General features: G+C 42.3%; 1 protein-coding gene across 1 annotated transcript in view; it reads right to left on the reverse strand.

Moving 5' to 3' along the window:
* Nucleotides 1–275: 275 nt before the first annotated feature.
* Nucleotides 276–26,344, reverse strand: part of LOC144489532 (integrin alpha-1-like) — a gene marked incomplete at its 3' end in the record, with an annotated part of 54,289 nt that continues 28,220 nt past the window's right edge. The window contains exons 4-7 of the mRNA XM_078207400.1: nucleotides 23,739–23,887; nucleotides 6,762–6,912; nucleotides 4,200–4,365; nucleotides 276–349 (exon numbers count right to left, since the gene is read on the reverse strand). Coding sequence (XP_078063526.1) covers nucleotides 276–349; nucleotides 4,200–4,365; nucleotides 6,762–6,912; nucleotides 23,739–23,887 — 540 coding nt within the window. The remainder of the gene's footprint in view (nucleotides 350–4,199; nucleotides 4,366–6,761; nucleotides 6,913–23,738; nucleotides 23,888–26,344) is intronic.

Here is a 26,344-nt window from a genome sequence, read left to right on the forward strand (position 1 = left end):
ATTTGGAGTACATATGGGTAATCCAGCATCTCCACACAGTTTTCAATGGATACAATATCATGACACACTCTCTCCTGAATTCCTGGTGGGGAGCTTCCCAAACATTGAGTGGAGCACAATGTGTTGAGCAATACCTTGGTAAAACAATGCGGTCTGTTGCACTTAGGGATAAAATTGTTGTTTGTTGCAGTGTTTCCATTAAAAATTAAGATTATCTAATGAGCCTAGCCAAGAACGGTACAAAACAAATGTGGAGGAGATTCTCAATATCTTACCTCTGTATAATGTGTACTGAACCCAACTTGTGACATTTCCATCTCAAAAGAGGCAGCTTGTTGGTCACCAGTTGCTGATAAATGAAAAGTGATCGTTAGTAATGAAAACTTAGTTGTCTCACAAAAAACCTAAAACAAAATGTGCACAAGACAGAAAAGTGAAGGATCTGATTTGATTTGATTTATTATTGTTAGATGTATTGGTATACCTTGAAAAGTATTGTTTCTTGTGCACTATACAGACATAGCATACTCTTCATAGAGTACTTGGGGAGAAGGAAAGGATTGGGTGCAGGATATAGTGTTGCAGTTAGAAAGTTTACAAGGGTTGGAGTTCAATTTTAGGAGTGTAGAACAGGAGTAAAAGATGGAATTAGAGGGTATGCTGGCTGATGGCCAGCACATCTATGTACTGACCGCTGATCCCATCTGCACAGAGTAATGTGGGTCTGGGACACAGTTGTACTTAGCCACTAAAGTGGAGCTGTGGTCAACCCAGTTTGTCACCTGAAGGCCACTGCTCAGAGATTCCATGTAGGGAAGTGGTGTAAGTAGGCGTAATTTGAGGTCATTTTCATGGTTGAATGACCTTTTTGTGGATGGTTGGCTGCTTGTCAGTTTTATTGCTCCTGCCCTTAAGGAGGGGCCAGTCTTAGCATATCAGAAATAACAGAAAGAAATGAGTGGCTTTCATTTTCTGTTTTAGTCTATACTCTTGGAAGTACGATGTCAAAAGTATAACATGCATGTACCAATTATATAACTTGTTTCTAATACCACTGGTTCTTGCTTGATGCTTTCCAGGGTAAATCCAAAGATGGGTTGATGAAGAAGTGGGGATGGGGTGAAAAAGTAAGTTTTGTGGTTTTAGTAAGGAAAGAAAGGATTTGAAACAAGAGAAATGGCTCTAAAAGAATGAGGTGCAGAATATGATTTGCACCACACAATCTGGATCAAAGAGTTACTCCAAGCGTCTGATAATTTCTTCCTGTCCCCTGGTAACATTCTTCTAGTCCCAACCCATAAGGACTTTGAAAAAAAAAACTAATATCCTGCAGACCTGTAGCCCTTTTTCAAGTATCTGCTTTTTTTGTATAACAAATAAAACATTAAAATAGGAACACAGCTTTTATTGCCCATATTATTTTTCTCTTGGATCGCTTTCTGCAGCATTCTGGAGATTAGTTGTTAATTCCTGGAGACTCCAAGCCAACCTTGGGAGGTTGGCAACAATTTAATACTATCAAGTTTTTTTTGTATTTATAACAACAATATAAGAACATAAGAACTAGGAGCAGGAGTAGACCATCTGGCTCCTCGAGCCTGCTCCGCCATTCAATAAGATCATGGCTGATCCTTTCGTGGACTCAGCTCCACTTACCCGCCCGCTCACCATAACCATTAATTCCTTCACTGCTCAAAAATGTATCTATCCTTGCCTTAAAAACATTCAATGAGGTAGCCTCAACTGCTTCACTGGCAGGGAATTCCACAGATTCACAACGCTTTGTGTGAAGAAGTTCCTCCTCAACTCAGTCCTAAATCTGCTCCCCCTTATTTTGAGGCCATGCCCCCTCGTTCTAGTTTCACCCGCCAGTGGAAACAACTTCCCTGCTTCTATCTTATCTACTTCCTTCATAATCTTATATGTTTCTATAAGATCTCCCCTCATTTTTCAGAATTCCAATGAGTATAGCCCCAGTCTACTTAGTCTCTCCTCATAAGCCAACCCTCTCTACTCGGGAATCAACCTAGTGAATCTCCTCTGCACTCCCTCCAGTGCCAGAATATCCTTTCTCAAGTAAGGAGACCAAAACTGTACCCAGTATTCCAGGTGTGGCCTCACCAGCACCTTATACAACTGTAACATAACCTCACTGTTTTTAAACTCCATCCCTCTAGCAATGAAGGACAAAATTCCATTTGCCTTCTTAATTACCTGCTGCACCTGCAAACCAACTCCTTGTGATTCTTGCACAAGGACACCCAGGTCCCTCTGCATAGCAGCATGCTGCAATTTTTTACTATTTAAATAATAGTCCATTTTGCTGTCATTCCCACCAAAATGGGTGACCTCACATTTACCAATATTGTACTCCATCTGCCAGACCCTCGCCCACTCACTTAGACTATCTATATCCCTTTGCAGACTTTTAGTGTCTTCTGCACACTTTGCTCTGCCACTCATCTTAGTGTCATCTGTGAATTTTGACACACTACACTTGGTCCCCAACTCCAAATCATCTATGTAAATTGTAAACAATTGCGGTCCCAACACTGATCCCTGAGGCACACTACTAATAAGAAAAGCCAATGAATATGACTTAGTGGATGGCTAATGTTGGGCTGTTAGTCCTCCTAAATTATCAGTAGCTCATGTAACACCGCTGTTAAGAAGGGAGGGAGGCAGCAGAAATTATAGGCCGGTTAGCCTGACTTCAGTCATTGGCAAGATTTTAGAGTCCATTATTAAAGATGAGATCGCAGAGTACTTGGAAGTGCATGATAAAGTAGGACTGAGTCAGCACAGCTTTGTCAAGGGGATTTCTGACAAATCTGTTAGAGTTCTTTGAGGAGGTAACAAGGAAGTTAGATAAAGGAGAACCAGTGGGTGTGATTTATTTAGATTTCCAGGCCTTTGACAAGGTGCCGCATAGGAGACTGTTAAATAAATTAAATGCCAATGATGATAAGGGTAAAATCCCAGCATGGATAGAGGATTGGCTGACAGGCAGAAGGCAGAAAGTGGGGACAAAGAGATATTTTTCAGGATGGCAGCCGGTGACTAGTGATGTGCCTCAGGAGTCAGTGCTGGGACCACAACTTTTCACAATATATATTAACGATTTGGAGGAAGGAACTGAAGGCACTGTTGCTAAGTTTGCAGATGATACAAAGATATGTAGAGGGACAGGTAGTATTGAGGAAACAGGGGTGCTGCAGAAGGACTTGGACACATTAGGAGAGTGGGCAAAGAAGTGGCAGATGGAATACAATGTGGAAAAGTGTGAGGTTATGCACTTTGGAAGGAGGAATGGAGGCATGGACTATTTTCTAAATGGGAAAATGGTTAGGAAATGAGAAACACAAAGGGACTTGGGAGTCATTGTTCAAGATTCTCTTAAGGTTAACGTGCAGGTTCAGTCGGCAGTTAGGAAGGTAAATGCAATGTTCGCATTCATGTCAAGAGGGCTAGAATACAAGAGTAGGGATGTACTTCTGAGGCTGTATAATGCTCTGGTCAGACCCCATTTGGAGTATTGTGAGCAGTTTTGGGCCCCATATCTAAGGAAGGATGTGCTGGCCTTGGAAAGGGTCCAGAGGAGGTTCACAAGAACGATCCCTGGAATGAAGAGCTTGTCATAGAGGAACGGTTGAGGACTCTGGGTCTGTACTCGCTGGAGTTTAGAAGGATGAGGGGGGATCTTATTGAAACTTACAGGATACTGCGAGGCCTGGATGGAGTTGATGTGGAGAGGATGTTTCCACTAGTAGGAAAAACTAGAACCAGAGGGCACAAACTGAGACTAAAGGGACGATCATTTAAAACAGAGACGAGGAGGAATTTCTTCAGCCAGAGAGTGGAATCTGTGGAACTCTTTGCCGCAGAAGGCTGTGGAGGCCAGGTCATTGAGTGTCTTTAAGACAGAGATAGATAGGTTCTTGATTGATAGAGGGATCAGGGGTTATGGGGAAAAGACAGGAGAATGGGGATGAGAAAAATATCAGCCATGGTTGAATGACGGAGCAGACTCGATGGGCTCAGTGGCCTAATTCTGGTCCTATGTCTAATGGTCTATGGTCTTATCATTGCTTCTCTACAATTTGGAGCAAACTAGATGAGACTCTTGCTTTGAAACCTGTGGAGACATTGACTTGTCATGCTGAAACAATGACAAATCCAGGGAAAATAGCATGTCCTACCTTCCAAAGCAAAGATTTGCTCTCCAAGGGCTTCTGCTATTGTCACCAGTGCTTTTTCATCTGATACATTGAAAAAATGTTTATCTTTAGGAAAGCTTGCAATAGACTCTATTTCTTTTAGAAATTTGTCAGTACTTTGATTTCCTCTGTTGTAACTGCCAAGCACCTAAAATTAGATGTAGAAATTGATTAAAATTAATAAAATTTAATGCCATGATTGAAATGCAGTTCAACACAGCCATTGTTCGTACAACATAATTATTTAGTTGCCAGGAACAACAATTTTGCACATATATTTTTGATGAGAACAGATTTGAAAAGACATAAATTTTAAAACCAGCCGCTTAGTATATTGGCCTTGACATCATGGAATGCGAGGGAAAATTCATGGAATTTCCATATAATCTCTGCCGCCATTTCAACAGGTTGCTGTGTGAAGGAGTTGTGGTAAAAGTTGAAGAGACCAAGATGACACCCTGCAGTCAATGGAAATTAAATGAAGTCCAAAATAGGATATCTGGTCTCCATCAATCTTCTGCAATAAACATTGGCAAACATGCATGCCCAACCCTGAATTAGGAATCCTTCCCTGCATCTGAGCTGATGTCTTATATCCTTTAAAACATTGACCACCTCTGTATTATGTGATGTTCAGAGGTAATAAGATCTAACCTGTCATCAGCTTATTGACATGCACTTACTTTCATTGAGTTGACCAACTGCATGCTACTTCAAATTATTGTGACTATTTGAACCATTAACAATCTAATGCTTCCTGTAATATTGCGAAGCATTATCTTTGATTTCTCAAAAATTGTCCTTGGCTATTGGAAAATATTAGTCTAATGGTTAAAGATGGTACCATACACTGCTCAGTGCTGTTGGTGAATTGCAGTAGGATTATATTGGGAGGGAACAAGATCCATTTCTCATGCCATCTTTCAGAGTCAGTTTTAACTGTATGGGCACATTTTTAATGTCCTTAATTAAATTGCTACGTGAAACAGCTTTTTGTCTCAGGGTAAATGAAAAAATACAGTAATCACCATAAAGTATGATGCTAGCAAAAGACAGAGCAACACTGAAGGATAAAACTGAGGTAAATAATTTACAAATAAAACAAATATTTTGTTGATCAAAACAGAAAATGCTGGAAAAACTCAGGCTCTGGCAACATTTTTGGAGAGAGAGAAACAGAGTTTCTCCACAGATGCTGCCAGACCTGCTGAGTTTTTCCAGCATCTTTTGTTTTTATTCCAGATTTCCAGCATCTGCAGTGGTTTGCTTTTATTTTGTGCATACTCTTGTCATGATTGACAATAGCAAGCACTCTACATATTTTTGGATGTGCTGTTCTGTAGTTTTGAATTGTCGGTCCTCGCAAAGAGTTTACAATTCGTGGTGTAGACATAGCTATTCTAAGTTAGCTTCAAGACTCCAATTTGGAAAACACTCAAAATGGAAGAGGTAAACAGAAAACCTGAGAGTGGTGAAATCAGAGACGAAAAAGCAGAGACAACTTGAGATGGAGATTGAAATGTTTGAGGATGTGAAATGCAGCGTCTGAAGGAGGAAAGGAATGAGAATATCTCAAGGTAGTCTGGGTTGTTGGGCAGCGGGGAATAAGAATTTTAAAGAATGGGCAGGAGGGTGGAGCAAGATGAGATGATCAAAAGCAAGAAAACAAATCTTACTTATAGTCATCAGGATTATCACTGTTAGAAACTATTCCTGAATTAGTGTCAGCGATCAGTAATTATCGAACACACAATTATATATTGATATAGCATTTCTCTCTGCTCTATTTTAACAGAGATATTCACCTGTTTAATATAAAGTGACTGCATTCAGAAAGTGCAGACAAGAAGTTATGTAGATATGCAACAAACAAATAGAGTGCAGGACATTAAATGGCCAAGCACCGCATTTTGCTTTGTGAACATGGTCACTTTAGAAGTGTTAAATTTAATGCTCAAATTAAGAAAAGGTTTGGGTGCTCCTGTCAAGATGCAATGCTGATGTGGAGATGCCGGCGTTGGACTGGGGTGAACACAGTAAGAGTTTTAACAACACCAGGTTAAAGTCCAACAGGAGACAATACACATCTCTTTAACCTGTGTTGAATGCTCCCTCCACCCACATTGTCTGTATCTTTAAGACCTGGCTGGCTGTAGGGATTCACATTCTAATCAGTATTCTGTAACTTGATTTTGTGTCTCTGTGCACTGTTTGAGAGCACATTTCCACTCCATCTGACGAAGGAGCAGCGCTCCGAAAGCTTATGGTATTTGCTACCAAATAAACCTGTTGGACTTTAACCTGGTGTTGTTAAAACTCTTACTAAGCTGCAATGCTCACAGAGAGAGAGTTGGCAAATGACAGTCTCTCATTTTTCATCCATTTAAATTAATAGATGGAAAATCAGAGAACAAAGGATTGTGATCTCCTAACCCAAGTTAACCCAACCTAACCCAAACGAGTGCTGCTTTTTATCAGGAGGGTCCAATCAGGAAATCAGCCTATAAAATTTCGAAAGGTTGAATGAACATATGAAGTACTCACCGCAATAGCAAACCTCCTAATGTTGTCTTTATTACATTTATCGATTACATCTGGTAGATTGTAGCTGTCATGTGATTCACCATCAGTTACCACGACCATCACCTTTGAAACTCCTTTTCGCATCCCCCTCTCTGCTGTAAATTCATCTTTCCTGGAATGGACAGAGTTTATTGTTATTAGTAGTACGTGTGATAATACAAGCCAAAACAATTCGAATTATAGGCCACTTGGATATTTCTGAAGCTGAAGATTCATCTGGTGTTTGACAATTGCAAGACCACTTGTGATTATAACTTTCCAATTCTACCTGTTCAGCAGTGAAGACTGAAGTGCACCAACATCAGAAAACACAGTTATTTCACCATTCTGCATGGAAACCAGTGGCTTTCTGGTTTATATACTAAGGGATGATTTTGATTGGCCACTACAGGGGGGGGCCTCCAGAATGGCCAGTGCAGGGACTTGAGATGCAATGCTTGTTTAGTCCTGTCTGGCACCAGATGCTATCTTGGTAAAGGAATTGAAGCCCATGCTAGGGACAAGGATTCCTAAGGATCTATTTGACAGCTAAATTGCCTACTAGCGCTTTTCAAAGAGGCTGATGGCATGTTGTGGTTGGCACTTCAATTAACGACCTCATTTAACCTAAGTAAACGACTAGGAGTAAACAATTCATTGCTAAGGATTTTGAGCACTACTTAAAGGGATGTTCAAATTTAACGATTCAATTATTGCCGAAGGGTTAAAGAGGACATTTGAAATACATCAGGAGTCTTTCTGGGACATTTTGTCAAGACTTCACCAACATTCCTTCAACAATTTTCCCGAAATTCTCTGCGACTTTCACCGAACAAGATTAAATGCTGGACTACTCTAGTTTAAAGCACACCTTACAGGAGTTACTGGGGGAAAGGGATTATTTGGGTACTGTACATCATGCTAGGTACCACCTTGACCTGGACAGCAGTAGCAGGGGGGAATAGTGCCTGCTGCTGCTGCAGGGATAGGAGGGTGAAGTGGACATTTCCCTTTCCCCCTATGAGTACTGGACAATCTGCCTCTAGCAGGATCTTTAGTACTAGTTTCAAGAACTAGTGTGTCCTCTCCCTTGGTCCCTGCGCCACTGTGACACTCACAGATTCAAGTTTCTGTACAAACGTTGCAATTCAAAGAAGTGCTGCTTGCCTTGTGTTCTCATAGCGCTCCTTGCAGGAAATTGTTAATGCCTCAAATGGTTTGATTTCTATCTCTGGCATATGGAGCTTGCATTTAGAACTTGCCAGCAACAGAGACCATCACATATTTCTTCTGCACCACATCACACAGTAACTAAGCAAAATGAGTCCTCCCCCATGGTCAGATTATTTACTCTGAGCTGCATCCAATTAGTAGCCAGCAGGAAACTGTAACCACTTCATTCACTTCCTTAGATATCTCACCACTGATAACTTGTAATGATCATGTCAGGGCTCAGGGGGAATAAAGAAACTTTTGTTTGTCTTAATTTTCCTTTTTAGGATGATATATTTGTTAGAATTATCTCTGAAAAACTTCAAAACGTACATCACTTTTTATTTCAGCTTCTTGGGTTCTTCTTGTCTCTCTATTCATTGGCACATGCTTTCTAAAGGGATATGGCGGCCGAGTGGCTATTGTGAAAGTCTTATAATCCTGAGCTGATGAGTTCAAACAACAATCTTGTCCTATTGTGAAACGGAATCCAATAAATATGACAATCTGTGAGCTGACTCCACAGTAAAAGCTCCACTGAAGCTTTAGATTTTAATAAAAGGTCACTAATATTCCTCAGGAAATTGAATCTACCACTCGAAATTGATCTACACTACGTGTCACATAGAGCACATTGTGTGGGTGACTTTGAATTTCCTTGGGGCTGAAGTGGTAATCAGAGGACACTATGCAGTTTATTTCAGCATTGCTTTTATCCTGTGATCTCAATGATTTCATTACTCAGGTGGGGGAGGGTTGTGTGAGGGCGGGGAGTGGGGGGAGTGGGGAGTGATGTGGGCATTACTGGCAACCAGTGTTTTTTGCCCATCCTGAACTGCCGTTGGAAACATGGTGGTGAGTTGCCTTCTTGAACAGCTGTGGTCCATGTGGCGTAGGTACATTCACAGAGCTTTAGAAAGGGAGTTCCACGGTATTAATCCAGGAACGGTGAAGAAATGCCTATATAGTTTCAAGTCAGGATAGTGAGTGGCTTGGTGAGGAACTTGTGTTCCCATGTATCTGTTGGCCTTGTCCTTTTAGGTGGTAGCGGCCATGGATTTGGAAGATGTTGTCACAGGGGCCTTGGTGAATTGCTGCAAAACATCTTTTGTTTGGTGCCCAAAGTAGCAACCAAATGCATGTGGTGGAGGGAGTGAATGTCTAAGGTGGTGGAAGAGGTGCCAATCAAGTCGGCTGCTTTGTCCTGGATGGTGTCAAGCATCTTCAGTGTTGTTGGTGCTTCACTCATACAGACAAGTGAAATGTATCCTTGACTTGTGCCTTGTAGATTGTGGAAATGTTTGAGGAGTAAGGAGCTGAGTCACTTACCATGGAATTCCCAGCATGTGACCTGCTTTGTCGTCACAGTATTTACACAACTGTTTCACTTAAGCTTCTGTTCAATGGTAACCCCAAGGTTATTGATGGTTAGGGATTCAGCAATGGTGTTCCCGTTGAATGTTAAGGTGAGATGGTTAGATTCCCTCTTGTTGGAGATGGTTATTGCCTGGCATTAGTGCAGCAGTAAATTTACTTGCCACTTATCAAAGAACAAACAACAAAGAAAGTAACAGCACAGGAACAGGCGCTTCGGCCCTCCAAGCCTGCACCGACCATGGTATCCGACTGAACTAAAACTCCCTACCCTTCCGGGGACCATATCCCTCTATTCCCATCCTATTCATGTATTTGTCCAGATGCCCCTTAAAAGTCACTATAGTATCTGCTTCAACTACCTCCTCCGGCAGCGAGTTCCAGGCACCCTCTGTGTAAAAAACTTGCCTCATCCATCTCCTTTAAATCTTACCCCTTGCACCTTAAACCTGTGCCCCCCATTCGTAATTGACTTCCACCCTGGGAAAAAGCTTCTGACTATCCATTCTGTCCATGCCCCTCATAATCTTGTAGAATTCTATCAGGTCGTCCCTCAACCTCCATCGTTCCAGTGAGAACAAATCAAGTTTCTTCAACCTCTCCTCATAGCTAATGTCCTCCACGCCAGGTGACATCCTGGCAAATCTTTTCTGAACCCTCTCCAAAGCCTCCACATCTTTCTGGTATTGTGGCGACCAGAATTGAACACTATATTCCAAGTGCGGCCTAACTAATGTTCTGTAAAGCTGCAACATGACTTGCCAATGTTTAAACTCAATGCCCTGGCCAATGAAGGCAAACATGCCGTATGTCTTCTTTACTACCTTCTTCACGTGTGTTGCCACTTTCAGTAACCTGTGTACCTGTACACCCAGTTCCCTCTGCCTATCAATACTCTTAAGGGTTCTGCCATTTACTGTATATTTCCCATTTGAATTAAACCTTCCAAGATGCATTACCTCACATTTGTCCGGATTAAACTCCATCTGCCATCTCTCCGCCCAAGTCTCCAACCGATCTATATCCTGCTGTATCCTCTAACGGTCCTCATCGCTACCCGCAATTCCACCAACCTTTGAGTCGTCCGCAAACTTACTAATCAAACCAGTTACATTTTCCTCCAAATCATTTTTTTATATTACAAACAGCAAAGGTCCCAGCACTGATCCCTGAGGAATGCCATTTGTTACAGCCCTCCATTCAGAAACACACCCTTCCACTGCTACCCTCTATCTTCTACAACTGTGCCAATTCTGTATCCATCTTGCCAGCTCATCTCTGATCCCATGCGACTTCACCTTCTGTACCAGTCTGCCATGAGGGACCTTGTCAAAGCCCTTACTGAAGTCCATGTAGATAACATCCATTGCCCTACCCTCATCAATCATCTTCGTCACTTCCTCGAAAAACTCGATCAAGTTAGTGAGACACGACCTCCCCTTCACAAAACCATGTTGCCTCCTGATAGCCACGTTATCAGCCTAATTCTGAATGTTGTCAAAGTCATGAGGCAAATGGACACAAACTGCATAAGTGTCTGAGTTACAAATGCCACTAAACACTATGCATTCATCAGCGAACCTACCCACTTCCAACCTTATGGCCAGAATTTTATGCTTCCCCTCCGGTGGGTTTTTAAGCAAGAGGAGTGAAACTGAAGGGTTGGGATTTACTCCGGGTTCCAGCCTGCCCTGACCACATAGAGATTTTACACTGCAACAGGCAAGGCCTCGGAGGAGGTAGACTGCATTTGCCCCAATTGAAGTCCTTAAATGGCCACTTCATGGCCTCTTTAGCACCGTTTCCCACCCAGTCTCAACTTTGAAGCGTGCGGGAATATTGAATCTCCGAGGGGGAAGCTTGAATTTCAACAAAGTTACATCTCAGGTGAGAAGGAGAATCGTATAGATCAGAAGCCCCTTCTGAAGTCTGGCACCCTCCTTCCCATAAGGCACCGTAGCTTCCAAGCCTCTTATCATTTTTGAAAACCAGTAGTGATTTGTGCTGGCATGGCATCATATTGGCTCGGTGGGAAGATACGCTGAGGGCAGAATTAGTAACATCAAGCCTCCAAATGAGACTATAATGTATGCTAATATATGCTAATCAGTATCACACCCTTCCTGGGCATGAATGTGATTGCGTCATGGCAGTGTTGCGGGGGGGAGGGGGAACTCCTACAGTGATGTCCTGGAACAGATAATTGACTTCCAAGAACCACAACTATCATTGTTAGTGCTCAGTATGACTCTCACTCGTGGATTCTCACTGAATCATTTAAATTTACTACAACTCCTTGATGCAATATTTGATCAAATGTTGCCTAGATGCCAAACGCAGCATCTCCCACCTTCCCTTACGTCATATATCCTTGAAAATGCAAGTTCCAGTCTTTGTCATTTTGCAGCTATAATGTAATGGCTATCAAATCGCCCACATTTATTTCTAGTTCTACTGTCAATTCATCTGTTTTGTTATGAATGAATTTACACTTTTGTCCGTTCCTGGCTGCAGAGGTTTTTGTTCCCAGGAGTCAGAAAATGTCTCGTAAGAAATAGGTCTGATGATCTGCTTTCAGACATCCACTTCTAGTCTCTTCCTCTTATTTCATCAAGTGGTCGTCATCATGAGTTGGGCGGCACAGTGGCACAGCGGGCTAGCCTCACTGCCTCACAGCCCGGGTTCAATTCCAGCCTTGGGTGGCTCTGTGCGGTGTCTGCATGTTCTCCCTGTGTCTGCGTAGGTTTTCTCCGGGTGCTCGGGTTTCCTCCCACAGTCCGAATGGCGTGCTGGTTAGATGCATTGTCCATGGTAAATTCTCTGTCAGTGTACCCAAACAGGCGCCAGGGTGTGGCGACTAGGGGATTTTCACAGTAACTTCATTCCAGTGTTAATGTAAGCTCACTTGTGACTTTAATAAATAAACATTAAAAAAACACATTCTGTATGTGCATTGCTGCATGGTATGGGGAATATGTTGGAACTGATTTTCTTCATGCTCATGAATTTCTTTTCCCTAGGCTTTTGCTGCAAAGTTTCAAGTATCTCTCCTTACTGGCCTGGCAGTGTTTCATCTCAGGGGAGGATATAACACTTTCCACAATGCTGGAATTCTTCAAACAGTCCATTCGGGTCAGATTGCATGCTTGAACACCAAAATCCTTCAAAGGGCACAGCATTTGCAAGGGCTAATTTGGACATTCTGTTGTGAAAGCTGTTTTCAGACAAGTCATATCTATCACTTAAGTACTTCTTGACTCCTTTGTACAGAAAAGACTTTAAAAAGTCTCTCTCATAGTTTTCTGCCACATCTGGTGCTAATTGGTTCAGTCTGCCTTTCACTGTAAACTGAAAAGGCTTGTCCCAAATCCTTCTCTTCAGGTTTCCATTTATGTCACTCATCAGTTCATACACCGAGAGGCTACGAAACGACTTGACTTCAAAAGCTCAAATGGTGAATAGTATTGCTGAGAAAGAGAAAGCCTCTTCACTGGCAACCCCCATGCCCCCAAAGAATCTCCACATTATTTTGGGGTACCCTCCCTCACCAACACTTTGAAGCATATCGTGACAGGGTTTCCAGCATTTCAGCAATCTGTCAGTTGCTGGTAGTAGGGGGAGCCTCCTGGTCACAATGTGCCTCAATAGATCGCATTCTTCCATTCAGTATAGCCACTGAATTTCCTTAAAATTGCTGCATCCTACATACAGAAATGGTAAAGTGAACATGGACCTTGAGAATGATGTTTTCTGCATCCGCATCAAGGTTTCTCACAGCACATCTTGCAGCATGGTGGCACAGTGGTTAGCACTGCTGGCTCACAGCTCTAGGGATCTGGGTTTGATTCCCGGCTTGGGTCACTGTCCATGTGGAGTTTGCACACTCTCTCCATGTCTGCATGCGTTTCCTCTGGGTGCTCCGGTTTCCTCCCACAGTCCAAAAATGGGCGGCACAGTGATTAGCCTCACTGCCTCACAGCGCCAGGTTCAATTCCAGCCTTGGGTGGCTCTGTGCGGCGTCTGCATGTTCTCCCTGTGTCTGCGTAGGTTTTCTCCGGGTGCTTGGGTTTCCTCCCACAGTCCGAATGGCGTGCTGGTTAGATGCATTGTCCATGGTAAATTCTCTGTCAGTGTACCCAAACAGGCGCCAGAGTGTGGCGACTAGGGGATTTTCACAGTAACTTCATTGCAGTGTTAATGTAAGCCCACTTGTGACTTTAATAAATAACCTTTAAAAAAAACACATTCTGTATGTGCATTGCTGCATGGTGTGGGGAATATATTGGAGCTGATTTTCTTCATGCTCATGAATTTCTTTTCCCTAGGCTTTTGCTGCAAAGTTTCAAGTATCTCCTTACTGGCCTGGCAGTGTTTCATCTCAGGGGAGGATATAACACTTTCCACAATGCTGGAATTCTTCAAACAGTCCATTCGGGTCAGATTGCATGCTTGAACACCAAAATCCTTCAAAGGGCACAGCATTTGCAAGGGCTAATTTGGACACCCAGATCCCTAGAGCTGTGAGCCAGCAGTGCTAACCACTGTGCCACCATGCCACAAGATGTGCTGTGAGAAACCTTGATGCGGATGCAGAAAACATCATTCTCAATGTTCATGTTCACTTTACCATTTCTGTATGTAGGATGCAGCAATTTTAAGGAAATTCAGTGGCTATGCTGAATGGAAGAATGCAATCTATTGAGGCACATTGTGACCGGTTAAGTAGATTGGTTACGCTAAATTGTCCTTTAGTGTCCTGGGATGTGTAGGTTAGAGGGATTAGTGGGGTAAATTAGCAGGGTGGGATTATGGGCATAGGGCATGGGTGGCATTGTTGTCGGTGCAGACACGATGGTCCGAATGGCCTCCTTCTGACTCTATGATTTCTATGACACCTTGTTGTGTTGTGTAAAATATAGGCCAAACAATTGGCTGCAACAATAACCCTTTTGATCAACTTCCGGATTTTGGAAAACGTTGCTGCAATTAACACTTGCATTGACAACTGAATATGCAGAAAATCTCCCTGCGCTGAGAGCACGAACTGAGTTTATTTCTGTTGTGATTCCTTACGAGATTTCCTGGCAATCACAAAATAAATAAGAGCATAAGAAATGGGAGTAGGTGTATGCCATTTGGCACCTCGAGCCTGCTCTGCCATTCAATACTAATCCAACAGTGAATGCTGGACCCACTTCTCAAATTTGAAATATTTTGCAACTGAGGGGAACTCCTTGTTGCACTTTTGCTGAAGGTATCGTCTGCCAGAGGGAAAAACAACATGGATCTGCTTTAATGCAATATTCTGTACACTGTTTTTGTCTTTGCTTCCCCACACGCCAGATCTCTCACCATGGAGGAGTTACAGTAGATTTCTTTGACAACTTTTATGTTGCAGTTAATACTCCTGTAAAACTGGTGAAGCCTCACGATTTTCCATAACACAGCAGTAATTACTTTATTGTCCTGAGGCAAAGCAGGTGATTTAAAAATCCAATTGTTGGAGTGGAACATTTGGATCTAATGCTACTGATGGAGCAGTTGGATGTAGAGCTCAACCATGACTCCAAATCCCCTCCCCAGTCCAATTTCAGCTGGAAGAGCTCAAAACACAGCTGGAATCTAAGAGAGAGAGGGAGAGAAGAAAGGGAGCAAGAGAACAGGAAAGGGAGAGAGAAGATTTCCAGCTCCCAAAATTGGGAAATGAATTAGCAGCTCAGGAGAGAGAGACCAGACAGCTGGAAGCTGCAAATGAAACTTTCTCTACCCAGTAGCATGGTGGTGTCATCTTTTACCACTTTTGAGATAGGAGAACAGCTAAAACGGCCTTTGGAGGTTTGGACATTTTTAATTCAAGGGCAGCTGTCAGGGAGAGTCCAAGAGGTCTACTCCATGCTGACCCCCGATATGCTCTGATTATGAGCAGACCTAGGCTGCCATCCTATGAGCCTATAAGTTAGTCCCAGAAGCATATGGCTAACAATTCTAGAATGCTTAATACAAGTCCACACAGACCTACATAGATGATGTAGTTGCACTTTAAGTGTTAAATCTGAGTATTTCTGACAAAACGTGCTAATTCACATCTCCCTTTCCTTGATGGCTGACATTGATACTCCTTCGGCACAAAGGGCCGAATGCACGAAGCTCGTCCCTTCCTACTTTTTGGCATGGAATAACATTCTTTTGACCATTCTAGATTGAATAATATTTTTCCCTTCGGCATTTTGAATTGCTGAGTGATAGTTGATGTCAGTGTTTGGATTTGACGACAATAACTGGCACTCGCTACTGTGGAAATTATTTAATGACCGACATTTAACGAACAAAGCTGGGAGGGTGGCCTTGCGGAACCATCCAGTCTCTAATTGGTTGAATTTGATGTCATGTATTTTATATTATTTCCACTTTCGTTGGGGAGTTCCCACGAATGGTGGAAGCAGGCACATTAGCAACATTTAAGAAGCATCTGGATGGGTACATGAATAGGGAGGGAATAGAGGGATATGGACCGAGTAAGGGCAGAAGGTTTTTGTTAGTTTAGCTAGGGCATCATGATCAGCACAGGCTTGGAGGGCCGAAGGCCCTGCTTCTGTGCTGTATGTTTTTTTTGTTCATTGAATGAATAGACCTTCCCCCTCAGGCTGGGCAAGCCTTAAAATACCGGATCTCAAGGCATCCAGTAGGGGCACCCAGTAGGAGAATGGGGCCAAATGCACTCAAAGCCAGACTGTCCACTTCAAAACTAGATGAACGGCCAGCCTCCTAATTATAATATTTGATTTGATTTAATTTGATTTGATTTATTATTGTCACATGTATTAACATGCAGTGAAAAGTATTGTTGCTTGTGCACTGTACAGACAAAACATACCGTTCATAGAGAAGGAAAGGAGAGAGTACAGAATGTAGTGTCACAGTCATAGCTAGGGTGTAGAGAAGATCAACTTAATACAAGTAGGTCCATTCAAAAGTCTGACAGCAGCAGGGAAGATGCTGTTCTTGAGTTGGTTGGTACATGACCTCAGACTTTTGTATCTTTTTCCCGAAGGAAGAAGGTGGAAGAGAGAATGTCCGGGGTGCGTGGGGTCCTTAATTATGCTGGCTGCTTTGCCGAGGCAGCTGGAAAGGTAAACAGAGTCAATGGATGGGAGGCTGGTTTGCGTGATGGATTGGGCTACATTCACGACCTTTTGTAGTTCCTTGCGGTCTTGGGCAGAGCAGGAGCCATACCAAACTGTGATACAATCTGAAAGAATGCTTTCTATGGTGCATCTGTAAAAGTTGGTGAGAGTCGTAGCTGACATGCCAAATTTCCTTAGTCTTCTGAGAAAGTAGAGGTGTTGTTGGGCTTTCTTAACTATAGTGATGGCATGGGGAGACCAAGACAGGTTGTTGGCGATCTGGACACCTAAAAACTTGAAGCTCTCGACCCTTTCTACTTCGTCCCCATTGATGTAGACAGGGGCACGTTCTCCTTTATGCTTCCTGAAGTCGATGACAGTCTCCTTCGTTTTGTTGACATTGAGGGAGAGATTATTGTTGCCGCACCAGTTCACCAGATAATAACTTGCTAATGCTTACTGGAGACATAGTCGAGGTCACTGCCATTTTCATCATTTAAACAATTAAGCAATGCATAATCCAGTCCTGCGTGATGCCAAAGTATACTTCTTGGAACTTAACTGTATTAAATGAAACTTATTGGCTTTATTACACTAATTATTTTAAATGCACAATCTTTTAAAACGATTTCAGAAGCTGAAGACAAGACAAACCGATATATTGCTAGTTTTATCATTTTTAATGAGCAGTGATACCAATAGTTGGTTATTATGTGCCACAATCAAAGGATATTTACATTCTCATTTCCTTGTTTAACAAATCTTTATTATTTTTAAACATGTTGGTTGGTAAAAATGTGTTCCATTTCAAGACCAAACCACTTCCTTCACATATATTCCATTTTCAAAAGTTATTGCTGTCACAGAAGGGTGGATTCAGCAGCTAGTGCTCCCAGTGTTGATCTGTCTTTAAGGATTGCCAATTAAAGAACAGGGGCAATAGTGTTGCAGCCCGATACTCAACCAATGTATCTTTTGCAGAGACGCTGAAATTCTGCTTTAGTTTTCAGTCCATGCAATTGAATCAACATTCAGGCCTAAGGCATTTGCAAGAATGGAAAGTATGTGTGGAAATGAACTATTGTCCAGACGCTGCTTTGTGAATGGCCTTCAACTAATTTTTCTCAAGTGCAACTGAAGGCATTTGAAAGGTCATACCACTTGAGAGGTACTTCACGGTGGTTGTGAGAAACCTCTGGAATGACTTTGTCAATTCCAGCTGCTTTTCACGCTGAGAACATGAAACGTTTTGTACATTCGTGGACTCTCGAGAACTGGACCAAAATTTATCAGGAAAAGCAATGAAGCATTGGTTGAGTATAAATGCAGCATGCTTGAAATATTATGCTTGTGATTACAGAGTGGCTACATTGCAGAACATAGGAAATTAGGTTATAAGATGCATCTGGAAATAATGCTACATGCACTAATATGGTCAAAGGGCATTCATTCACTTTTATGGGAAAATTTATGTGGGCTTCCTATTGTAAAGTTGTATTTTCCATTAAAAAATAAAAGGGGTAAGATGTGAATCTTAAATTGAGAATCCTTAAGTAATTAGGTTTGAATATTTAAAACAGTATGTAACAGGCCAACAATGCTCAACCTCCCATATGGGTTTAATTCCGATGACTTTGACATCAACAGAGATTTCAATATGCTGTTATGTGTAACATACTTCATCAATTAAATAGGTTAAAAACTATTACTGCGGTAATAGGCAAGAATTGTTCTAATCATCACGTGTCACATTCTTTGAATATGTATACAGCAAAGCACCTCTCCCCCTTTGACTGAGAATATTTGAGAAAAAAGTAAGTAACATGATGGAGATACCAAATATTTTAATTCTAATTCAGTACAACCCTTATTGACAATTTTGCAATTATTTGAAACGGTCCTGCTGCTTGATCTTTCCATGTTCCAGTTTGAGGAGTTTTCAATCCACTATCCCAAAATAGACTGGATACATTACTCTCTTAGATGGACTGCCAATTTATTCATAAAAGGAATACAACAATAGATTGTCCTTCTGTGAACTTAAATGCCCTAACTGAAACTGACTGTCTTCAATGCACTAACTGTTTTTGCTGCATGTTCTTTGCAACAGTATTTCAAAAGCTGAAGACTAGACAAGTAGATATATTACCAGTTTTATCATTTATCATAAGCCATCTCCTCCCTTCTCAGGGCACTTTTCAATAGAGATGACAATGGATACCAGCACGTGGAAAGTCCTACAAGAGAGGGCATGGTACTGAAGACAATAGACAGGTAGATAAGGTGGCTACAACTGTGGGATCCTTGCCTTTATTAGGCGAGACATAGAATACAAGAGCAGGCAAGTTATGATGGAGCTGTGAAAAATGATCGTTAGGCCACAGCTGGAGTACTGTGTGCAGTTCTGATCGCCACACCACAGGATGTGATTGCTCTAGAATGGATGCAGAGGAGATTCATGGGCTGGAATGTTTCAGCTAAGTAGAGAGGCTGGTTAGGCTGGAGTTGTTTTCCTTAGAGCAGAGAAGGCTGAGGGGGGACCTGATTGAGGTGTACAAAATTATGAGGGACCTAGATAGGAACAAACCTTTCCCCTTAATAGAAGGGTCAATAACCATGACATTGGTTTAAAGTAAAGGGCAGAAGATTTAGAGGGGCTTTGAGGAAACACTTTTTCACCCAGAGCATGGTGTGAATCTGGAACTCACTGCCTGAAAGAGTGGTAGAGACGGGAACCCGCTTAATATTTAAGAAGCATTTAGTTCCACACTTGAAATGCCATAGCATACAAGACTATGGACCAAGTGCTGGAAAATGGGATTAGAATAGATAGGTGCTTGATGGCTAGCACAGACATGGTGGGTTGAAGGGCCTCTCTCTGTTGTTGCAAAACTCTACTAGTCAATGTATGATGGGGAAGGAGTAATATAATGTTAAGTCTCAATGGGTAAATTAAAAAGTCTGGTCTAAAATAAATATTTGGTAGATGATTTTCAAAGCAGCAAGTCAGAAAGACAGGTGGTAGAACAGAAATACAGAATCCTAGAATGATACGGTATAGAAGGAGGCCACTTAGCCCATCGCGCCTGTGCCAGCTCTTTGGCAGAGTGATCCAATTAGTTCTATTCTTATAACCTTGCAATTTATTTTCTCTTCAAGCACTTATCCACTTTCCTTTTGCAAATTAGTACTGAACCTACTTCCTCCACCCTTTCAGGCAGTCAATTCCAGATCATAAACACACCACCGTGTGGTAAAAATGTTTTATTTATATCATGAGTAGAGGTCCAGAAAGTTCTGGCTGAAAGAATGGTCATCAAATGCTGGACCAGAGAGAGGGATGAGGAAAAATCTGGATGTCAACTATTTGGAGAGTGTGTGCAATTATGGATCTTAAGGTCCAGTTGTTGTCAACAGAGCTTCCAGTTGAATGCATCCCTCGCTGCCAGGAAACCCAACAGCAGAGGTGCGCCCTTGGTGGGACCGAAACATCCCATATAGTGTTGGGCAAAATTTCTTTCAGCTTACAGAGCAAAGCTGCGTACGGGCTGTTTCTGCCAGTCTGGTGAAACCGGTATGAGCACCACACCCCACTGGTTTCATCTAATAAACTTTGAAATGGAAACATCGGTTTTACTGGTCATCCATCATACGAGCTACTTGCAAAGTATCTGGACCCAGTAATAACTGCTTTTCTCCTCGGGCTTTGTGTTTGTGACATGAATGGCTGGAAAATTCTGGCCTTTGTGCCTGATTTCGGCTCTGATGACCGGTGAGTTGGAATACTACAATTTGTAATTCTTTATTCTTCGCATGATAATCTTGCCTTGAATATGATTCATATACTTGGATTGTCGACTTAGGCATTTTGTAAACTTTAGACAATAACATTAAATTAAAGTCTTATTTTAATGTGTGTACATGTTAAAAAAGGAAAAATATGATACCATCTAATGCACGTTGACTCAATACTGGAACTTCAGGTAATACATTCATACAAATTGATTGAGATGTAGCATTCAACAATATTGTGTACTAAAGGGTGAGAATTCCTGATATAAAAGATTCACAGAACCTAAAAACAATTGGAACAGTTTTTGTTACACACACTTATTTCAGGCAAGCTGCAGTGGATGTGTGAGGATGGCACAAGACAGGCGAGTATGACATACTATGGCAGCAGATCTCCCACTGGGAGTAGCTACAAATAGCAGCAGCAGCAACACTTATTTCCCAGGACAGAGTAAGTTGTATGTTTTTGAAAAAAACAGAAATTGGCTTCACTCAACTATTCTGGGCTTTGAAGTTAAAATCAAAGGCTGCAAAACGGAGACAAGAAAGGTGTAGAAGCAGAATTGTAACAAATCAGAGTCAAAAATAGACATAACCCTGGATAATAGCACAGCGAAGACAAATTGCTTGTGTGGGAACCTCTTGTTCATTGAAAACAGCAGCACAGCAGGCCTGTGGAGTCCACTCCATAAAGGGACTACTTGTTCTATTGCTTCTGTAGCTGCAGATTCTGGTCAGGAGGAGCAGGGCGTGTTTCCAGCTGTTAACTCTCTCTAGAATTTGCAATCATTTGTAAAAGACTTTAACTACGTGCTTATTAAAATGTTCACTGTTTTCACAGACTCGAGCAGCGCCTAATCGTATGGGTGCGGACGAGACTGTAAAATTGGTTTGAAGCTCTCTCTATAACAAGGTTGGCTGCCAGTGTGTTCGTCCTGTGGTTGATTGGCAGATCGCCTCATTGACACCTTCAGTTTGTAGGGTTCCTGACGCTACTTAAAGGCAGCCTGCATCTCTTAAAGGGAAGGTGCACTTTGGCTGCATGAAACCTGAAAGCAGCTATCTTTAGTAATCCTTCAGATTAGACAGTGTAACACATGGCATTAGTAGGGAAAGGGGATTATGTCACATGAGTTGGCGGACATACAGACGAGATTGGCTCAGTTATTTCCGGTTTGGCTGGATGTACTGAAGCAACAATTTGATGGATATTCATGGAATTTTATTCTACAATATTACAAAATTCCTGTATTGCTGCAAGGTATTTCCCAAATGTATTGTATGTGTGGTGTTAAAAAAATCAAAAGTGAATGTTAAAAATATAGTGGCAGAGTTGGAGAGGAGCTAAATCTGCTGGGAATTACAATCCTGGAATCACCAGAGTGCGACTTCTGACTGAATTTTTCCAAATAGAGCATTAGCTGTATTGGTCGCAATATCAACTTGTACCTCTCCAAGGGGTTTCATTGTGAATATAGTGGAAGAGATGAGGTTTAGAAAGAGCTGATAAGAGAAGCAGGAACTTCAATCACCCCTTGCTTTCTGACACTGCACAGGGGGTCCTGGTGGAGAAAGTCAGTGGGAGGAATGACTTCCCCTTCCCACCAAGCAGCAGAACGTTTTCCTGCCAAACTGCTCCACAGTAGTGGGTACAGGTGGCGTGAGGCATCAACGCCAGGAACATTAATTCATGGAGATGGCTCCAACGTAGGAAAAGGGCTAATGACCTGACCAGAGCTGCTAAGGTATTTCCTCATTCTGATTTCATAGCACTCACCTAAAGTTCCAGGAATCATAACTCTTTCCTCCCTGACTTTCACAGCAGATCTGTTTCGAATGACATACTCTGCACCTCCCAATTCCTCACTCATATAGTCTTCACTTTTACCTTCTCTGTCATCCTCACAAACCAGCACCACTATTTCCACTATTTTACCTTTACATATGTATCTTCAAATGACCTCACTAGACAACCACCAGCACTCTCCCTTATTTCTTGCAGCAAAAAACAGTAGAAAAGGGGTGAGGGCAGGATGAAGTGGAGCTCAGGATCTCTCTACTCAAGGGGTTCAATCAAGTCACCTCTTATTCTTCTAAACGCCAGCAGATGCAAGTCTAGCCTGTCCAAACCGTTCCTTATGTGGGGATGAATTGTGTCAGGAACCAGGTGGGATGACAAATCCTGCAGGGTTCATGTCTTTCACACTGTCCTTTCTCACTGAAATATCACCCTCTGATAAAACATGACAAAGTACAGCTGTTTCCAGAAGGAGTTGATCTGTTTGCTCATTCTGCACATGAGAACTTAATTCTTGTCCCTCTTTTTCCTTTTAGGTCAAGAAAGTGTAGAGTGTGCGAAGGATGAGGAAGAGCTGACAGAAAGTATCAATCACAATGGCACAGGGCCTCCCAATCTGACCGCTGTTCAGAGACTGGCACTGTGCATATGGCTGGGGATAGGCGAGAGGGATCTGCAATGAGAGATTCACCAAGGACGAGTTCAGAAATATGAGTAGGAACTGTGAGTATCCAGTAAGCAACTAGAGGAAAGAGAACTCGCATTCTATTTCTGCTGCAGAGGGCACAGATGAAGATCTCATGGCTGCAAACTAAATTATATATGAACATATGAATTAGGAGCAGGAGTAGGCCCCTTGAAACTGCTCCACCATTCAATTAGATCATAGCTGATCTGATCATAACCTCCTACTTACCCCAATAATCTTTCACCCCTTGTTTATCAAGAATCAATTTATCTCTGCCTTAAAAATATTCAACAACTTTGCTTCCACAACAATTCCACCCAGGCCCTATCCCCATAACCCTACGTATTTACCCTGCCAATCTTCCTGACACTAAGGGGCAATTTAGCATGGCCAATCAACCTAGCCTGCACATCTTTGGACTGTGGGAGGAAACTGGAGCACCCAGAAGAAAGCCACGCAGACATGGGGAGAACGTGCAAACTCCACACAGACACTGACCCGAGGCTGGAATTGAATCCGGGTCCCTGGTTGTTGTGAGGCAGGAGTGCTAAACACTGTGCCACCGTGCTGCTAATCTTAGAATCAAACATGCGCAGAAGCTTTTGATTACTTTAATGCACTCGTTACCAGCTTAAAACAGCGAATACAGCAAGTAGATAGATTTGCTAAGTACAATAACATGTTAACTGTCACTGAGGACAAAATCTAGACTACTGTCATATAAATTACTCTATTTGTAGCACACAGAAACTTCTGATCACCTTAATCTTTTGACTACAGGTGGTGTGCCAGACTGAACCAGAAAAATTGGAACCTTATGGGAAAAAAACTATCTGTATAGAAATGCACTCCCTCTGAAAAATACAACCATGCTTAAACAGAGTCAACACTCCACTTCATTTACAATTATATATAGTAGAGAACAATTATTACAGTAGAGCCAATAATTCTGTATTCAGAGCACTACTAACCTGGCATAGTCAATTCCAAGTGCTGTCTTTGTCTCATTTCCACCCCATTGCTTTATCCTTTTAGCAGCTTCCAGAAGATCTTCTGTTGTGTTGTACTCGTTGAGACTGACTTCATGCGTGACTTTATGACCATATTGCATAATTCCAACCTAAAGCATTTGTGTCAAAAAAAAATCACGGCAATGAAATCACAAGCATTGATCTTTCATTTCCATTAATCCAGAGGATCAGCAGGAAACAGTGCAATCATTTCCTTATATAAATAATTGTGGTAGCACAGTGGTTAGCACTGCTGCTTCACAGCTCCAGGGACCTGGGTTCGATTCCCGGCTTGGGTCACTGTCTGTGTGGAGTTTGCACATTCTCCTCGTGTCTGTGTGGGTTTCCTCCGGGTGCTCCGGTTTCCTCCCACAGTCCAAAGATGTGCGGGGTTAGGTTGATTGGCGATGCTAAAATTGCCCCTTAGTGTCCTGAGATGTGTAGGTTAGAGGGATTAGTGGGTAAAATATATGGGGGTAGGGCCTGGGGGGGGATTGTGGTCGGTGCAGGCTCGATGGGCCGAATGGCCTCTTTCTGTACTGTAGGATTTCAATGATTTCTACTTTGTCTAACTGGCAATCTTTCAGCATTTAATATGGCAATGAATGAATTGTACAGCTATGGGGCACAATCTGAGGTTCATTTTGCATGGAAACCTCTTTACAAGACATAGGTCTTTTTGTACCAGTACAATGCAGGATAATATAAGTTTATATATACAATAGACTTTGGAATCTTAAATGTTCTGTTGCAGTAACAGGAACTGCTTTCTACCTGAAAGCCCATAGTTGAGGCTAAAACACAGCAATGTCAAGTTCTGGTCTTGCAGGAGAATTTGTTCTCAGCCTTATGAAGGATCTAGGCTCCAAATGCCCCATACAAGGACAGTGGTGGAAGAGGGGTTGGAACTGGAGAAGATGGCTCCGAGTATTGGTGTTTCCACATTCCCCGCCTCTCAATTGCAAGCAGCAAAATAAGTGGCCCATAGCTGCAATGAGAGCTGGTACAGCAGGCTGTTGATTGGTAGAAATAATGCTTACCTGTAGTCCAGATCAAGGTAGAGAGGGCCACTCAGTGCAACTGGCAGATGTTTCGGGGAAATGGGGGGACATTAGGGCCCCCTAGCAAAGTGCTCCTCTGAGAATTTTGAATCTCTTCAGTGAATGAATACCCTAGATTTGTCCCCTTAGTGTCCACCATTTCCATGCAACACTGGATCCACCTCATGACCTTGCAGTATTTGCAAAGATCAGCAGTGGATCGGATATATCCTTATGTCCTTTATATCTCAACAATTATCCTGGGATGCAGTCACTCCATGGATTTTAGAACTATTACATACCAGCTGTAGCTGTGTTAAACTGACTGAGACAGGTCACCTTCACTGCCACAATGGCAGAGGAACTGCAGTTGGGCATGGGGCTTCCACCGGCCCCCTGGCTACACTGCTAATCCTGACTGGGCCCTTGTAGCCAGAGCAATTTTATTGAGTTGCAGTGCCATCAAATCATCCACTTTGAGTGTCGGGAGGCTCCATCTGCAACACTTGCTACAGCAGTGCTGGCAGAGTTTTTGAAACAAAGTGACCAAAGCTATTTTTCTTTCCTCAACCTCTTGCTTCAGCTGATGTTGTCAATTGCTCTGCATGCTGATCTTAGTATTGCTAAGGTGAAATCCATGGCATGTGTCTGATACGTGTTCCAGTCGTGTGGATCTAATTACACTTCAGCTCTTGCATATTTGTGGTGATGGATTGTATACTCAAGGAACTTGTGAAACATCAGATGGTGCCGGTCCAGCACTCATTTCACTATCGACTCTTTTCCTTCCCTGCCCACCCAGATTACTAAACTAACGGAACTAGAATTCTGTGCAAGTCAGAAACATGTACCTTGCTGTTTCTGTTACTATATATTTATACTATATATTTATCGTTTAGCCATACAGTGCGAAGCACATAGGCACAGTATTAAAAACAAGAACAGCAGCAACATCAGGCAATATATATATAGAAATCGCAATGGGTGGGATTTTACGGCCTTGCTTGGGTGAGATCGTAAAATCCCGCCTGGGGCCAACAGAGATTTCCATTCTGGGAACCTCGCCCACCCCGATTTCGGGGCAGGTGAAGCGGTAGAGTTTCGTCCACTATGTTTCCAACAAGTTTTCTAAAGATCACTACATTTTCAGCAGTCACAACAAAATCAGGTAAAGCATTCCAAATACCAACAATACTATGTGAAAAAAATTGTGAATGTCAAGACATCAACCAAATTTCTGTAGTTTATACCGAATCCATGCAAAATACTGTAATTGCGAGTAAAGAACTTTCCAGGTTTAGAGGTAGTAAGGCCATGTGTCAATTTATAAACTTCAACTAAACCAAAAATCGGTCTTCTCTTCTCTAAAGATTGTAATCTAAGAATTCTTAAATGCTCCTCATAAGGTATTCCCCTCATGCCTTCCATTTTCCTGGTAACACATCTTTGCACTCCCTCTATATGTTATTGGTTCGGCCGTATTTGGAATACTGCGCCCAGTTCTGGTCACCACACTACCAGAAGGAC

This window comes from Mustelus asterias, unplaced genomic scaffold (assembly GCF_964213995.1).
Source record: "Mustelus asterias unplaced genomic scaffold, sMusAst1.hap1.1 HAP1_SCAFFOLD_2279, whole genome shotgun sequence".
In the NCBI taxonomy this organism is placed as follows: Eukaryota; Metazoa; Chordata; class Chondrichthyes; order Carcharhiniformes; family Triakidae; genus Mustelus; species Mustelus asterias.